Source organism: Psittacula echo, assembly GCF_963264785.1.
Source record: "Psittacula echo genome assembly, chromosome: 2".
Classification (NCBI taxonomy): Eukaryota; Metazoa; Chordata; class Aves; order Psittaciformes; family Psittacidae; genus Psittacula; species Psittacula echo.
The window spans coordinates 144,491,572-144,510,494 of NC_137737.1; the positions used below are offsets into that span (position 1 = coordinate 144,491,572).

General features: G+C 40.8%; 1 protein-coding gene across 3 annotated transcripts in view; it reads right to left on the bottom strand.

Moving 5' to 3' along the window:
• Nucleotides 1-18,923, bottom strand: part of CSMD3 (CUB and Sushi multiple domains 3) — a gene marked incomplete at both ends in the record, with an annotated part of 652,566 nt that overhangs the window by 250,359 nt on the left and 383,284 nt on the right. For all 3 annotated transcript variants that reach the window (XM_080610435.1, XM_080610434.1, XM_080610433.1), the window contains one exon: nucleotides 9,106-9,222. In XM_080610435.1, the coding sequence (XP_080466561.1) occupies nucleotides 9,106-9,222 (117 nt within the window). The remainder of the gene's footprint in view (nucleotides 1-9,105; nucleotides 9,223-18,923) is intronic.

Below are 18,923 nucleotides of genomic sequence, written 5' to 3' on the forward strand. Positions count from 1 at the left end.
ACGTCATGCTCAGATCCCACAGTTTCCATATACCCTCACTCTCATTTCAGTGCACTGTTATCTTAGTGCACGGACCAATTCCTATAAAGCTACTGAGTCCATTCGGTTCATGATGTTGGGCTCCATCTCTTGTAACAGTCATTCAGGGCAGGAGAAGCTGTATGCAGTGTTGGATCGTTGTCTGCTGATGCTGATCATTCCTTTACTGTAGAACTCGTTGGTTCTATCAAAGTTCATTCTCTGTTGGGATGATGGTCGGAGGGAAGTCAGGGCCAGTCGCTGGTGCCCTGCAGACTTCTAGTTGATGGCTATAGCAGGCAACAGCGTACAATTGAGTTCATTGTCTGTTTTCCCCTAAAATCAAATCCCTTTGAGGTACGCATCGGACTTCCCCATCTTCCTGCATTACCCACCAAGTATATCCAGGTCCCTGAGCAAAAGCAATCCCACGAGTGGGTTTGCCTTTACCTGAAGCAGGAATAACCCAGACTGTCTTCCCCAGCAAATTCTTCATGTGCACCACAGGAACTTTGTCCCCCTCTACAATATGTAAAAGTTCTGACTGGGCTGGGCCAGCCCTGTTAGCAGATCCTCTGGTGTTGACCAACCAGGTGGCCTTTGGTAAGTGTGTATCCCAATGCTTGAAAGTTCCCCCACCCATTGCTCTCAGTGTAGTTTTTAACAGCCCTTTATACCGTTCGATTTTCCCAGAGGCTGGTGCATGGTAGGGGATGTGATATACCCACTCAATGCCATGCTCTTTGGCCCAAGTGTCTATAAGGTTATTCCGGAAATGAGTCCCATTGTTTGATTCAATTCTTTCTGGGGTGCCATGTCGCCACAAAATCTGGTTCTCAAGGCCCAGGATAGTGTTCCTGGCAGTGGCATGGGGCACAGCGTATGTTTCCAGCCATCCGGTGGTTGCTTCCACCATGGTAAGCACATGGCGCTTGCCTTGGCGGGTTGGTGGGAGTGTGATATAATCAATCTGCCACGCCTCCCCATATTTATACTTCAGCCATCGTCCTCCATACCAAAGAGGCTTTAACCGTTTGGCTTGTTTAATTGCAGCACATGTTTCACACTCATGAATAACCTGGGCAATAGTGTCCATTGTTAAGTCCACCCCCCGATCACGGGCCCATCTGTATGTTGCATCTCTGCCCTGATGGCCTGAAGTGTCATGGGCCCACCGAGCCAAAAATAATTCACCTTTATGTTGCCAATCTAAGTCCATCTGAGCCACTTCAATCTTAGCAGCTTTATCCACTTGTTGGTTGTTCTGGTGTTCCTCAGTGGCCCGACTCTTGGGTACATGGGCGTCTACATGGCGTACCTTCACCACCAGGTTCTGCACCCGGGCAGCGATATCTTGCCACAGTGCAGCAGCCCAGATGGGTTTACCTCTGCGTTGCCAGTTGCTCTGCTTCCATTGCTGCAACCACCCCCACAGGGCATTTGCCACCATCCATGAGTCAGTATAGAGATAAAGTACTGGCCACTTTTCTCGTTCAGCAATGTCCAGGGCCAGCTGGATGGCTTTCACCTCGGCAAACTGACTCGATTCACCCTCTCCTGCAACAGTTTCTGCAACTTGTCGTTGAGGACTCCATACAGCTGCCTTCCATCTCCGATGCTTTCCCACAATACGGCAGGACCCATCAGTAAACAAGGCATATTGCTTTTCACTTTCTGACAGTTTACTATATGGTGGGGCCTCTTCAGCACGCATCACCTCCTCCTCTGGTGATATTCCAAAATCTTTGCCCTCTGGCCAGTCCATGATGACTTCTAGAATGCCTGGACGACTGGGATTTCCTATTCGAGCTCGTTGTGTAATTAGTGCAGCCCATTTACTCCATGTCGCATCGGTTGCATGATGTGTAGAGGAGACCCTGCCTTTGAACATCTAGCCCAGCACGGGCAACCGGGGTGCCAGGAGGAGCTGTGCTTCAGTGCCAATCACCTCCGAAGCAGCTCGAACCCCTTCATAGGCTGCCAGTATCTCTTTCTCAGTTGGGGTATAGCTGGCCTCAGATCCTTTGTATCCCCGACTCCAAAAGCCGAGGGGTCGACCTCGAGTCTCCCCTGGAGCTTTCTGCCAGAGGCTCCAGGTAGGACCATTCTCCCCAGCTGCGGTGTACAGTACATTTTTTACATCTGGCCCAGTCCGGACTGGTCCAAGAGCTACTGCTTGAACTATCTCACGTTTAATTTGCTCAAAGGCTTGTTGTTGCTCAGGGCCCCATTTAAAATCGTTCTTCCGGGTCACACGATAGAGAGGGCTTACAATCAAACTGTAATTTGGGATGTGCATTCTCCAGAACCCCACAGCACCCAAGAAAGCTTGTGTTTCTTTCTTATTAGTTGGTGGAGACATTGCTGTTATTTTGTTGATCACATCTGTAGGGATCTGGCGACGTCCATCTTGCCATTTTATTCCCAAAAACTGAATCTCCTGTGCAGGTCCCTTGACCTTACTCCGTTTTATGGCAAAACCAGCTTTCAGCAGGATTTGGATTATTTCCCTCCCTTTCTCAAAGACTTCTTCCACTGTATCACCCCACACAATAATGTCATCAATGTACTGCAGGTGTTCTGGAGCTTGCCCCTTTTCCAGTGCATTCTGGATCAGTCCATGGCAAATGGTAGGGCTCTGTTTCCACCCCTGGGGCAGTCGGTTCCAAGTGTACTGGACGCCCCTCCAAGTAAAAGCAAACTGTGGCCTGCACTCTGCTGCCAAAGGAATTGAAAAGAATGCATTGGCAATATCAATCGTGGCATACCACTTGGCTGCCTTTGACTCCAGTTCATACTGAAGGTCTAGCATGTCCGGTACAGCAGCACTCAATGGTGGTGTGACTTCATTCAGGCCACGATAGTCTACTGTTAGTCTCCACTCTCCGTTATTCGGTTTGATGTGATAGATCATCCCTACGATGGCTGATTCCCTCAGAGACTGGATGCCTTTGTCTAAAGCAGTCCACTTGGCCAAACGACTCGTAACATCGTCCTTGTATGGAAACCTTTCTTTCACAGCTGCCAAGAGCCGCCTCCAAAGACTGAGGGACTTTTTCTCTCTTGCAATTGCTTTGTCAATTCCCCCTTCTCTAGCAAGTGATCCCAGCTGCTTGGCTTCCGTACCTCCTAGTTCGTGACCATCGGCCCCATTGTCCCAGCATCGTAGCAACCAGGTGATGATGTGCTCCCCTGGTTGACGGGTAAAATCTTTTCGCATATTCCGTAGCTCAGTTGAGGTCCGAGGTCGAGAAGTCACCTCTTCTTCTTCTTCGTCATGTGATGATGACTCCTGATCAGATGGTGGCCCGGGTGGTGAATACATTGTTTCTTCATCTTGCTTCACCCTTCTTGCCTCTTTTTTGCTTTTTCTCTTGCGTAGAGGGGCAATCGATATTGGTACGAAATGGTCCTCTGGTTTAGCTGCAGTCATCACTGTGGTTTGAGTAGCAACAGTACTTGTCGCTGGGGGTGGTGTAGCTGCTGTGGTTGGAGCTGGGGTAGCTTCGCTGTCTGTTGCAGTTGAAGTTTGAGTAGCGGCTGTACTTGTCGCTGGGGTAGCTGCACTGTCTGTTGCAGTCGAAGTTTGAGTAGTGGCTGTACTTGTCGCTGGGGTAGCTGCACTCTCTGTTGCAGTCGAGGTTTGAGTAGTGGCTGTACTTGTCGCTGGGGTAGCTGCACTGTCTGTTGCAGTTGAAGTTTGAGTAGTGGCTGTACTTGTCGCTGGGGTAGCTGCACTGTCTGTTGCAGTCGAAGTTTGAGTAGTGGCTGTACTTGTCGCTGGGGGTGGTGTAGCTGCTGTGCTCGGAGCTGGAGTAGCTGCGCTGTCTGTTGCTTCGCCCTCAGATCCAGGGACATTTTTTCCCTTTTGAAGGTGCTGGATAGTGTTGAACAAGGCCCGGTAAGCATAGGCCAAGCCCCAGCACGTTGACATGATTTGTCCCTCTCTGGTATGACCAGGATGACAACACACCTCATTTAAGTGTTTTACTAATTCTTCTGGATTTTGCAGTTGTTCGGTGGTGAAATTCCAAAACACTGGAGGGGCCCACTGACCTAGATACTTGCCCATACTATCCCACACACCCTGCCACTCATGGCTATCCAACCTCGGGGAAAATCTCTCGGTCCCCCTATTTTGTCGTCTAACCCCAGACAAGACCCAAACCCGACTCTGCTTAACTCTTGGGATCAGACGTAATGGTTGTGAACAAAACACACTCTGTATGCGTGCCAACATGGTGACCCCCATCACAATCAGCAAACAGGTCTCAACAATATTAAAAGGCCACTCAAAAATTTCAAAACTCTCAAACGATGCTGCAAACGGTCTGGGAGGGGCACTGGGAGGGTAAAAGAATGTCTCCTTCATAGGTTGACCACCCAGGAAGGAGAAAAAAGATGTATAGTTGCTAAGCATTTGTATTATATACCTCCCAAAGTATAAAGGTGGTGACCACACTGGGAACACAAGCCAGATCAGTTTCATGATCAATCCTTCTATTGTATTACAAGTCATTGCCACAAAATACAACGAGACAACAACCTTAGCCCAAGCCCCACACTTGAAAAACACCAACACAGCAAATACCGGCTCTAAGTAACCTACGGCATATTGAGACTGTGAGATCAAAAACAACAACTTTGAGAGCCAATAAATCAGCATTGTGACGAGTGGCTATTAATCCAAAACACTGAATGCTTATCACAAATACGATTAGACACACTCCGGTCAGATCTGTCGTTATCTCAACCCTTCGTGCCCCATGTTGGGCGCCAAAAAAGAACTGTCGTGGTTTAAGCCCCGGCTGTAAATCAGAACCACGCAGTCTACTTCCCCCCCCACTCCCCAGAGGGATGGGGAGGAGAATCGAAAGAATGTAACTCCCACGGGTTGAGATAAAAACAGTCCAGTAACTCAGGTATAACACAAATCACTACTGCTGCCACCAATAATAATAATTATAAGAGAAATAACAAGGGAAGAAAATATGATACCGCTTGCTGGAAAAGAGCCCAACCGAAAAGAGGACGTGCCCTTCCGGGTAGCTCCCAGTTACATCCCCGGGCATGACGTGCTGTGGTATGGAATACCTCTTTGGAGAGTTTGGGTCAGGCTTCCTGTCCCTGCTTACTCCCGGCCCCTCCTCCTCCCTGGCAGAGCATGAGACTCACAAAGTCCTTGGTCAGTCTAAACATCAGTGTTATCAGCTGTTCCCAGGCCAAAAGTCAGAAACACAGTGCTGCAACAGCTACTAAGAAGGAGAAAAACTGACTGCTACTGCTGAACCCAGGACACAGTGACATTTCTGAGCAAAACCCTAAGCTATATCCCAGCAGTTTCAGTACAATTTAGTTTTCTTCAGAAAATATTCTGACATTAATATATGCCCTGTGACAGATTGTGTCTTCTCTAGAGAAGAATTTTAAAAGATATGTTCAGGTAGATTCTTTCTCATAGGCCACCTATGCCCCTTTTATATAAAGGGAATATTTAAAATCTGAAATGAAGACAGGAAAACATAACACTTTAATGTCATTTCTCAATATTATAAGCCAGACTGTTGGGGGATGGGTAAGTTAACTGTTATTTTAGTGAAGGGTTTAAAACACACCCCTGATACTCCACAAATTCAATTGCATCATATATTTAATTGCATGGTAACCACAGAAAAAGTAAAATACTAACTACTAAACATATTAACTATATTTAAAGTACACGTTTCATTCCTTGACTAACCAATCAAAAAAAAATAAAAAAGAAAATAAAATCATATCAAGTTTTTATGGACATTCAAGAATCATAATGTTGGTCCACAATAAACACAAATAAAAAATCATTACAGAATTCCAGAAGTTTAGGTACACATGAACAGTAAAATTAAAACATATATCTATTTATATTGTAGACATACAATGTTATTCAAGACAGCATATACAAACACAGAAACAGTTTTTCTTAGCAATATAACATATCCAGATGTAAAATTTAAATCTGAATGAAGCATATGCATTTAATTGCCCACTGTTATGTAACAGCACTATGAAAATGCAACATAGAATCATAGAATAAAGATGTATTTTTGAAAAAGTACCTCACAGCATTCTGGAGCTACAAGTTTTCCACATTTTCTTGGCAGTGTGACATTAAACTACAAAATTTCGTAAAAAAAAAAAAAAAAAAAACCTAAAGAAAACTTGAATTATTTTTTAAAATCATTATCACTAGTTAGTGACCACTAGAAGATACTCCTTGAAATTCTGAAGTTGAAATTATATTTGACATGAAGTAGAGCAGAAAATGAGATTTCCAGAACAAAGTTTTTCTCTTTCACTTTAAAATAATCCATTTATGTGTATGCGATTAATTTTCCCAAATGGAAACTATCTAAAACTTAGTCTTCCCAGTGACAATTCAACCAGGACTGTATAAACCCCTGGACATTAGATGATAGAGATAAATAGGCATCTTCTAGGCACCTTCAAAGGATGGTTCATTTCATCCACTTTAAATAGTTTTTCAGCATGAGAGGATTCATATCCTGAATATATATGCGTTTATCCATTAAATACAGAAGTGGCCTAATGAACTAGCTTACTCAGTCACAGAACTTTACTGTTAGAAATTTAAAGTTTAATTAAGAAAGTCTATGATTTATCGTCATAAAAGGAGAGCTATTTTCCTCAGGCAGTACCTACAGGAAGAGCTTAAAGTATTAATGCCCTTTTGCCAACAAGAAAAAAATAGGAGACACTCATACAATATTTCCTATTTCCTTCTCACAACAAATCCCCCCTATTCAATTGCTTCCAGCAGAGCTTTGAGCTGCATGAATCAAAATGCCCAAGTCAAATTACAACACAGCATTTATATTTAATGTTTTTATTAACAATTCCATAATATAAAATGCATTGACACAAGAATGTGCTTCCATCAACATAAGTGCATATATATAAGTACAGATGTGCTTATAAGTATAGATGTGCTTATATATGATTACCCTCTTTCCCTATATACTTTATTTTGATGTATTTGTTTTCTTAGGAGTCTCATTATATATAGTAGGGTTTTTTCAATAGCCTTATCTAAAATGTAATCACATTGAGAATTTCAGCTTTTATTTACCCCATCTTTTAAAGATTAAAAAAGTAAAATCCATAATTTTTTTTAAGAAAAATTAAAGTGTTAGTGTCTTTCAAGAAACCTGAAAAATACGGCTTAGCCTGAGCTCATGTTTGCTGTAGAATTTACATAATTCTCAGTCCCATGTTACTCCACAAAGCTAAAAGCTTATCCATGTCTGCTACTTCTCTTCAATGCCCATATTATAAAGCTTGGGCTGAGTATCCAATGGCTTTTCAGATAGGGTGTAAACTAGATTAATACAGGGCTAACAGTTTTCTTACACTTTATATCAGTTTTTCTTGCTTATCCAGAAGAACAATTATATACTTCCCACATCCTTTCTCCTTTGTGAACGATCCACAGTACCTTATATTCCTGCAAGTCTAAAAGCCATGTTTCGTACCTATAGGTAGCAAAGCCAAATGAAGCTTCTGATGGAGGCTTAGTAATTTCAGAATGCTTTTTCACTGTGGATACTTGGAAGTAAATTATATTGACACAGTGGCAGCACTTGATAGCAAAGAGAGACTCCAGAATAGCTGGAGCAGTAATTTTGAGGGATACACTTTGCCACTTTAACATTTTAAGGAGTTTTAAATGGGACATCTAGTCAGAGGGATTTAATATCTAGATGAGGAACTATTGTACTATTTGTACAAAATAGAACAAGGGAATCACACATCAGCAAAATTCCCTGTGAGGGATATCATATTTTTATGTGATCATGACAGTTTTAGAGGAATATATCATCAGTATGCTTTGTCTCATTTTCACACCCTCCCAGAGAAAACTGATTAAATTCAGAATTGAACTTCCTCTCCTTCTCTAATTCCTTTTTCTACATTCTTTCCAGTGTTACAAATGCAGTTCTCCATTTTGTGTTCTTATCACCTCACCCTATTTACATTCAGTTTCTTTTAGGATACCTGTCTCTATTTCCTTAACATTATTTTTTTTATGCTTCTCTAGCTCTTTCCACTCATACTAGAATAGCACTATGCAGTCACTCTCATATCTGAAAAAAAACCCCACTAAACCCAACAAAAATCTAAAGTTTGAACCATCTTCTCTCACCTAGTCCCAAAACCTTTCACCTTAAAGTAAAAAAACCTACTATTTCAAAGAAATTTTGCTGTCTGGAAATCCCATGTGTCTTTATATTTCTTTGAAAGAGCTCTTACTAAGGTCCTTTCTCAGAGCAAAATTAAAAACTTTATGTCTTTATCCTGAAATCTAGCTTCAACAAGCAACACGTTTCTTAAAAGTCTCCTGTCCTTAAGGTACTGTGATCAGTCATTATTTCTTTCTCACCTCCCTAACTATTCTCTTCCTGGATTTTGTTATTTATTATTTTTTCATCCCCCATTTATTTCAGTGTATTTATTCAACTCATAAATGCAAATGAAACTGCCATTTATATGCTGCTACTCTGAAAATGTGTCTAGGCAAGCTGGAACAGTTTCTTTTCTTCAAAATAATAGGACTTTTCTTGCTGATGTTTCCTTGTAGACAGCTAGCCATAATGTAAATTTAGCATAATGAGCAATATTTTAAACAACTCCATCCTCATTAATGTCATTCATTTCTTGTGCCATGAGTAACATCTTCACTTTTGTCTTCACTTCAATTTTTTTTTTGTTAATACCAAATCTGTATATCTGTATTCTGGCTAATCTCTCTCTAAGACATTTCCTCATCAGAAAAGGCATCCATTCTCTTTCACCTGTAAAAATTAATGTGCACACATCCAACTATAAATTTCTAGGGACTTTCTCTCTGTGGAAAGCATTAGGGCCTAGTCCATTTCTGGAATTCTAGGAATTACTATAATAAAAATAAAACCACAAATCAGCAATACAATTGCTAGTTCACTGCGGCTAACCTAGATCTACACGTGTAGAAAGAACACTGGACTTAGAGATTTAAAAAATACAGGTGCAAAAAGAGAAAGATTTATTTACCTTTTCCATGTGTAACATCCACCGTCCATGTACAATTCAGTGAATTTGGATACAGATCAGGATAACCAGGGGATAAAATTGTTCCACTAGGTCCTCTAACATCTCCACCACATAAAGCTAGAAATAACAAAGAAAATAACAATAATAATAAAAAAAAAATATAAAACTTACAGATGAGAGAAAATACAAAAAAAACCAATTTTTTTTAAAACTTCTCTCTTTAAAGCTACTTAAAAATAGTTGGTCAAAATATTTGCAATTGCACATATAACTACAGCCTGTTTTCACAAAATATGAAAAGAAATATACTCAATGAATAAGCAACACGTTTTAATAGGTACTAAGAAAATTAAAAATAATTTCCTTAGCTCTGTTTTCATATTTTCTTGAGACTCTGTGAAAGTCAGAAGTTCAGCAGGAAGATGAAGGCAGAAGAAGACAGTGAGCCAGTGTCCAGAAGCTGAGGCCGGAGAGTTAAAATAGTGTAGAGTGGATCTCCTACTGAAGAATTACTGACTGAAAATATTATTGCAGGGAACCATGACATGCTTTCTTGTATCTAATTACTGGATATGCGGGCATATCTATAATCAAAGTGATAACGGTAAATGCAAACATATGTCTTTCTGTAGTATCAACAGTGACTTCTTAAAAGTAATCAGTAACAAAGCATTATAAAACTTGAATTACAGCTTGAATTAATGCCAAATACAAGAATTAAATTGGCATGAATATCTTTACAATTCACCATTGCATTTTAATGGTGAATTTTCCATTCTAGAACTTTTGAATTGCTAAATTAATTGAGTAATTTTTAGTAAAGAAGAGGTTCTTGCACTTTAGAATTATCTTTTATCAATAATATTGATTAAAACTCAGTACCAAGCAAAATTTGCATCAGAGTTCTCTGAATATGTAGCGTGACCAGCAGGTCCAAGCAGATGATCCTGCCCCTCTACTCTGCTCTCGTGAGACCTCACTTGGACTATTGTGGACCGTTCTGGCACCCTCAATATAAAAAGGACATGGAACTGTTGGAACAAGTCCAGAGGAGGGCCATGAGGGTGAGCAGGGGACTGGAGCACCTCCCGTATGAAGACAGGCTGAGAAAGTTGAGGCTGTTCAGCCTGGAGAAGAGAAGGTTGCGTGGAGACCTCATAGCAGCCTTTCAGTATCTGAATGGGGCCTACAAGGATGCTGGGGATGGACTCTTCATTAGGGATTGCAGTGATAGGACAAGGGGTAATGGGTTCAAACTTAAACAGGGGAAAGTTTAGATTGTATATAAGGTAGAAGTTCTTTACTGTGAGAGTGGTGAGGCACTGGAATGGGTTGCCCCAGGAAATTGTGAATGCTCCATCCCTGGTGGTGTTCAAGGCCGGGTTGGACAGAGCCTTGGGTGACACAGTTTAGCATGAGGTGTCCCTGCCCATGGCAGGGGGGTTGGAACTAGATGATCTTGAGGTCCTTTCCAACCCTAACTATTCTATGATTCTATGAATCTATGAACATAGATTATCTCAGAAGGGCATATATTTCTTTTTATTTTTCATAGCCTAATTACATGCATTACTAAAATTACTTTGTAAAACAGTTGATCTTTAAGGTTCTTTCCAATCCCTGATCATATATGCCAGGATACAAAAAAACCCAGTAAACTATATTAGTACTATGAGACTTAAGCCAAATAACATAGTCTGTTTTAGGAAACATGATTGCAGTTCTTCCCATGAGCAGTTCTTCCAAAGTAGTTAACACAAACTCTCCCTTCTCAGCCTTAAGTAGTCAAGTTCTCAACCAGCATCCTTTAAGAATTTTCACTGGTACCAATTGTAGTTTTTCTGAGCCTGCACCCTAACCTCAGCCAGTATTCAGCACTCCATGAAGTTTTCTCTTTAGTGCACGCTGAAGCTGCAGAAGGATAGTTTGGGAGATAGGCAAACAGCAGTTACTTCTCTGCAATTCCAGTTGATATAACTACCAATCCCTCTTCCCCTTGTTATATAAGCTGTTGCTCACCTATTGCTAGTGTCTGTACTTCCCAGCTTGCTGCTGCACCAGTGAAGGTGCCCCACCTGCATGAGCTGGTTAACCCTGCTCCTACTTCTGCAACATCAGCAGCAGCTACCAACATAGTACTCTACACTATCCATTGTAAATGTGGGAGAAGTTTTTGGCCTTTCAGTTTACAAAGAGTGCTCAAACAACATCTTCATACTTCTTCAGAAGAAGGGTGTTGTGAGTAATTTGCTACATCATGACATTTATTCTAATCTATCTTGATCTATGTTCTACTTATGACAATTTATGCTTAAAGTAAATCATGAAAGTGGTACCTGTCTTTGCTTTTGCTACCAATGCTATTTATTTGGCAATGGGAACGTTCACCAGTCATGGCTTTCTGCTTGTAGAAGTACATTCAAAACTGATGTGAGGATAAGCCATACAGTGAATTGAGAGAATATCCAGAATGCACCTTCTGTCTTATCCTGTACCTAAGCAGACACTTGTCTCAAAAAAATAAAGGCATTTTTCAGACATTTCAGTAGCACTGTGAAATGTTTTCATAAAAGTCAGTAACTTTTCATAATGAGGTTACTGCAATGCATGGCATCACTATCTTTAGGGCACTGAATAAAAAGTATACATTAAATTATAGTTTTCTTATAAAGCAGAAATGGAACTTCATTATATACTAGGATGAAGCTCACCCTATTTGCCTATCTAAATTTGTTTGATCGTTCTAATTAACCACATTTATGTTTTAAACATGTATATTTGTCTGGTTAGCCTCATAATTTCTTTGTGTATGCTGCTTTTCCTACCAACTTTATAATTTTTTTGGCCTAGCTGTAAACCAAAAATTTGAAGATCCAGTAACACAGGCTAAAAATAGGGCATTCTAGGAATACAACTGCCCAATCTTTTAACTGTTGACACAGGGAAATAACCTTCCATCATACTAATTTTCCTCCTATTTCTTTGATGCAGAGACAATTAAGTTAGTCAATCACTGTCCATTTATCACCTGATCTTGTTACATTTAGGTATTCATGAGGGCTATGACAGCATGTTATTGGAGCTTCTGATGGTGCTACCTACTTTGCCCATACCTTAGGTCAGCCCTATTAAATAAGAAAATGCAATCAGTTTTTATAATCATGGGAAACAGTCCAAACAAATAATGTATTTTGCAGTGAGTGTACGGAAAACCTTTCAGGAATGCATATGGTGACAAACATCTTTGTCACACCATCAGGCACTCAGAGTTCTATGAAGGCTAGCAGATGGCAAAAAAAGGCATCAAGGGACCAGCATTTTAAAAAACAAAGCCAAGTTGACAGATCTGAAATACAAAATGTGCACTGGCCCTGATAAGATGGCAAAGAGCCCAAGCATATAATATCACTGCTAGCATCTGACTCTGTTTCAGAGTGCAAAGGAAAACAGAAACACAAAAATAAAACCAGCAAAAGATAAAGTCCCCACATTTTTCCAGATTGTACAAGAAGCCCTTCTTTCACTTTATCTTATTATACAGAGATGGTGGCTAGTAGAGACTAAAAAGTAGAATGAATACATAAGCAAATAACTGAAGCACTACCTTGGTGTTCTAATGTGGAAAATGGAATATTGCACTGTTAACACACTAATAATTTCTTTGTTATGAAAGAAGACATGCCTATTTTTCCCCTTCCACTAATATGTTTTCAGAATAGTGAGAAACAAAATAACAAAAAAAGAGAACAAAAATAAAGAGAACAATATATAGAAGTAGCTGTATGAAATACAGATAGGTATGTGGATGTATAGTACGAAGTACCTCTACAGCACTGTGGTGATCAGAAATGATATGACAATTTAAAAAGCAGGTTTTATATAGCTCTAAATTAAGATTAAAATTTAATAGTGGAGTTCAGTGGCTAATTCAGTTGTCTAGGTGAAATAATTTCTCATAATGTTAATTACTTACACCTCCTTTTGTTGTAAAAGATTGTAACTGCATTTGTTTTGCTCAGTAACATCACTCACAAAGAGTGACATCAAGAAATTCTAGCTTAGAAAACAGCCCTGTATAGTTGAAAAATAGTTTTGGCCCAATTTTAGAACCTTGATTCAGGCTACTCATATGTGTCTCAGTGGGAGACATGAAATAGAACAGTTGTAATGAAAGTACTTGACTTGTGTCATTCATAAAACTATCAAGTTCCATTTCAGGCCATATTTCATGCTACTATAAAACTGTTACAGAAAATCAATGTTCCAATACTAGAAATAGTCTCATAATTTATAGCCTAAATTTATTCATGGTAAATTTTTACCCATTTGTTCCTCTGCTTAACTGTCATTATGCTCTTTTCCCTCTTGGGGACTCCTGCTGGAAGGCTGGCAAAGCACATTAGTATCTCTAACTGAATCAGTTACATGAGACAGGTTTTCTTTACGTACTTCTGTAAAATATATGTTTCATATCCATGACCATTGCATTAACAATCTCAAGTACTTGCCTGTTTGTCATTCTTGTGCTACACATGTTTCAAGGACGCTTCACATTAGATTGTGACATTATTGTTCAGAGATGAGGGCGGTTTTTTCCTTCTTTTTTTTTTTTTTTTTTTTTTTTTTACATATATATATCCTTTGTTTATATTTTACTACAGAAGTCAGTCTGTCTTATCTCTTCCTGCAGAGGTCAGCCTATATAGCTTAGCTTAAAACTTTCACAGAAAAGCCTGTTACCTCTTAAATTTTGCTTTTTATACCATGAAATAAAATCCAACAATCCCTAATTATGTTCTCTGTCATACAAGGTCTTTGAATATGGATTACTATCTATTTAAAGATTATTTAGTTTGATATAACACAAACCAGTCTCAGAATTATGAAGGTTATACCAATAATACAAAGTTATCAAGAAAACGATGTGAAAAGGGGGTTACCATATGCAAGAAGGACAGAAAACTATCAAGAGACTGTATTTGTTATCTTAGTAAAGTAAAAGAAAATAATACAGATATACATAAATGTATATATCCATGTATGTCTACTCATAATGTTCACTAGCAACACGGTAAAAAAAAAAAAATATTGTTATCCCTTTTTAGCCAGTCTGAAGATGCTGATATCTGCGCAATTAACATTTTCCACATTTTCCAATTATAGCACCTATGTATAAAGATTTTTCAAGAGACTAGCCATAGGTTACCAACCACCACTCAGAAACAAGCATACAATGATGTATTTCATAATTTCAAAAGAGAAAATACACATAAGAATGAAAGCTTTCAGAAAAAATAAAACAAACTACTTTTTTTTAGTAAGACCAGCTTGCTTCAAAAACAAATAATTATAAACTGTATTTCAAAAGTGATGGGAAGAAAACACATTTATAACTGATCAGTAAAAATTAATAATTTTACAAATGGTTTCAAACATCAAAAAAGACTAACATATGCTAGTTCTGAAAGAAACATGGAGTAAAAAGCAGATAAACCTATTTATACACAGATCTGTTTGTGTATAAATACATCTAAATACAAATATATCTACATCTAAATACAAGTATATATATGTGCATAAAGACAGACATGCCATAATACATTCATTTGCTTAATTAACTTCCAACTAAGAACCTAACTCTGAAGTTATTTTCGCTTACTGTATAATTTGATAATAAAAGGAAAATATAGTTAAAAATTATTGAAACAGTGGGTTAGCATTTGAATCTTCTACATCGTTCTTCATAGACTAAGAAACTTCACCATGTCTTCTCCAACTACAGAAGATGCAATGTGTCTTAAAATGGGATGCAGCCAAGTAGTAACAATATAGAATCATAGAATCATAGAATAGTTAGGGTTGGAAAGGACCTTGAGATCATCTAGTTCCAACACCCCTGCCATGGGCAGGGACACCACGCACCAAACCATGTCACCCAAGGCCTCATCCAACCTGGCCTTGAACACTGCCAAGGATGGAGCATTCACAACCTCCCTGGGCAACCAATTCCAGTGCCTCACCACCCTCTCAGTAAAGAATTTCTTCCTTATATCCAATCTAAACTTCCCCTGTTCAAGTTTGAACCCATTACCCCTTGTCCTGTCACTACAGTCCCTGATGAAGAGTCTCTCCCCAGCATCCTTGTAGGCCCCCTTCAGATACTGGAAGGCTGCTAGGAGGTCTCCATGCAGCCTTCTCTTCTCCAGGCTGAACAGCCCCAACTTTCTCAGCCTGTCTTCATACGGGAGGTGCTCCACTCCCCTGATCATCCTCGTGGCCCTCCTCTGGACTTGTTCCAACAGTTCCATGTCCTTTTTATGTTGAGGACACCAGAACTGCAAGCAATACTCCAAGTGAGGTCTGACGAGAGCAGAGTAGAGGGGCAGGATCACCTCCTTTGACCTGCTGGTCACATTCCTTTTTGATGCAGCCCAGGATACGGTTGGCTTTCTGGGCTGCGAGTGCACACTGAAGCCCGCTCATGTTCATTTTCTCATTGACCAACACCCCCAAGTCCTTCTCTGTAGGGCTGTTCTGAATCTCTTCTCTGCCCAACCTGTAGCTGTGCCTGGCATTGCCCTGACCCAGGTGTAGGACCTTGCACTTGGCATTGTTAAACTTCATCAGGTTGGCATCAGCCCACCTCACAAGCGTGTCAAGGTTCCTCTGGATGGCATCCCTTTCCTCTGGCGTATCAACCGAATCACACAGTTTGGTGTCATTGGCAAACTTGCTGAGGGCGCACTCAATCCCACTGTCCATGACACCGACAAAGACGTTGAACAAGACCGGTCCCAACACCGATCCCTGAGGGACACCACTCGTTACCGGTCTCCAGCCGGACATCGAGCCATTGACCACAACTCTTTGCGTGCGGCCAGCCAGCCAGTCCTTTATCCACCGAGTGGTCCACCCATCAAATTGATGTCTCTCCAATTTAGAGACAATGATGTCATGTGGGACAGTGTCAAACGCTTTGCACAAGCCCAGGTAGATGACGTCAACTGCTCTGCCCCTGTCCATCAGTTTCGTAGCCCCATCATAGAAGGCCACCAAATTGGTCAGGAAGGATTTCCTCTTAGTGAAGCCATGCTGGCTGTCACCAACCACCTCCTTGTTTTTCATGTGCCTTAGCATGCCTTCCAGGAGAATCTGCTCCAAGATTTTGACAGGCACAGAGATGAGGCTGACTGGTCTGTAATTCCCCGGGTCATCCCTTTTCCTCTTATTGAAAATGGCGGTTATATTTCCCTTCTTCCAGTCGTCGGGAACTTCACCTGACTGCCATGATTTTTCAAATATGATGGCCAGTGGCTTAGCAACTTCATTCGACAGCTTCTTCAGGACCCGCGGATGGATTTCTTCAGGTCCCATGGACTTGTGTACGTTTAGGTTTTTAAGATGGTCTTGAACCAGATCCTCTCCTACAGTGGGCCTAGGGTCTTCATTCTCACAGTCCCTGCGTTCGCCTTCCAAGACTTGGGTGGTGCGGTCAGAGCCTTTGCCAGTGAAGACCGAGGCAAAGAAGTCATTAAGAACCTCAGCCTTCTCCAAATCCAGGGTGGCCAGTTCTCCCAATATTTTCCGAAGGGGGCCTACGTTGTCCCTAGTCTGTCTTTTACTCGCTACATACCTATAGAATCCCTTCCTATTATCCTTAACATCCCTAGCCAAGTTCAATTCTAACTGGGCCTTAGCCTTCCTCACCTGGTCCCTAGCTTCCCAGACAACATCCCTGTATTCTTCCCAGGCCGCCTGTCCCTGCTTCCACCTTCTATAAGCCTCTTTTTTCCTTTGAATTTTCCTGAGCAGCTCCTTATCCATCCAAGGACGTCTCCTGGCCCTCCTGCTGCACTTCCTTCTAGTTGGGATGCAACACTCCTCAGCTTGGAGCAGGTGATCCTTGAATAACAACCAAGAGTCTTGGGCCCCCCTGCCCTCTAGGGCTGTGTCCCATGGAACCTTACTGAGCAGGTTCCTGAAGAAGCCAAAGTCTGCTCTCTTGAAGTCCAGGGCAGTGAGGTTCCTGCACACTCTTCTCACTGTCCCAAGGACATCTTATTATCATCATATGGACATCTTATTATTATAATCAGCTTCCAGAAAGAAACCTTAGACTTGAGTTACATTACACAAAAGACTATCTTAGTAGAAACTAATGTAGCCTAGTTTACTCACAGCATAAACTTCATTTTACCTTCTGATTTAACTGAGAGCAAGACATGCTATCTATTTCCAGTTCTGGCATCTACCACACTGAATATTTGCAGCAGTTTTTTTAATTATTTTAGTAAAATTATTGGTTTAGCTTAGAGATGTCTTAACAGAAATGGCATAACACCTCTGTCACATTGTCACGGAATCAACAAATTGAGGCTAAATTAAATTTATTGTTCAAACTCAATTAAAGCTCCACCAATTAGGGTATCATCTATATACTGATATATGTGGACACCTGCTGGCACCTCCAGAATATGTAGGAGCTTGGCCAAAGCACTGTAAGCAATACTGGGGGAGCATTTATACCCTTGCAGGAGTTGGTTGAAGGTGTATTGCATCCCCTTTCAAGTGAAAGCAACTGAGGTTTATCTTCTTCCCTTAGGGAACCATAAAAAAACATATCCTTAACATCTAGAGTGGCCATCCAGGGATGGGCAGCAGCCTGTACTACTGTCACTACAGAAGTTATGCTCCAGACAGCAACAGTCAATGGTGGAGTATTATCACTCCATTTCCTGTGATCAACTGTTAAACACCACTGGCCAATAAACACATTTGTTCTTTCTCTTTTCAATTCCTCTTTCAAACAGTCCATCTCCAACTCATTCTCCAAATCACTCCTTGTAAAATGGTTCTGTGCCTGTACTGAGCACATGCCCAAGATGCACGCATGGCCTCTACCACCTCTCCCACATCCTCAGGATTGTCCTATGCTCCCCAGGGCCACTCCTTGGTCAAACCACTTCTCCTTCTCCATCATACACCTGGGGGAGAAGGAGCACATCTGTGCTTCTGTAATAATTCCTCTATGGACATCCTGCTGAATATACCCGCTTATATGCCACAGAACCAGTAAATCGAGGCTAAACGAAGTTAATTGCTCAAGCTCAATTTAAATCTCCTTTAACATCAACTACAGATTTGCGATGTCACACAGATTCATCGCCACTCTGCTGATTCTTAAAGTTCAGGCCAATGATCCAAAATGTGCAGTCACTCATCTGAAAGGGAGGGCTCTTGACCTGTAAAAGTTAAAGGGCAGGCCTACTGTTCCCAGGAAGACCAACAAAAAATGGCTCCCCAGGGTCTCCACTGCTGTTCCGATCGGATCTGAGCTGTGGTCACATATGGTCACGCAGCCCCCATGGGCTCAGGACCAACTTTCCTGCCCCTACACGCTCCACCACGTAGGTGGGACAAGAGCTGTGTAGAGGGAACACTCCTGGGCTCTGGCCTGTGGGGGGAAGCGTTTGTAGGCTTGGTATGGGCAGGTGTACCTGCTACATATTTTCCCTGGAAATGGTCCTCTCAGTACTGCACAAGTCATATTTGCCAATTCGTTTGCACATCTAGGTGTTTTCAATTTAAACAGTAAATGTTTTCCATCTTGATTGAACATTTTTCTTGCTATTTATTAATTTTCTTTTGTAAATAAAGGCCAAGTGGAATGACTATATTTATTTTTAATTCAAATAATGAACTAAAATTATTATGTATTAGCATTGAATTTCATGTTATGCTGAAGGGAATAAAAAGTACTTTACACTCTTAATTAGGTATCTAACTTTTACATTTATTTTCCTGTCATTTTTAATTGG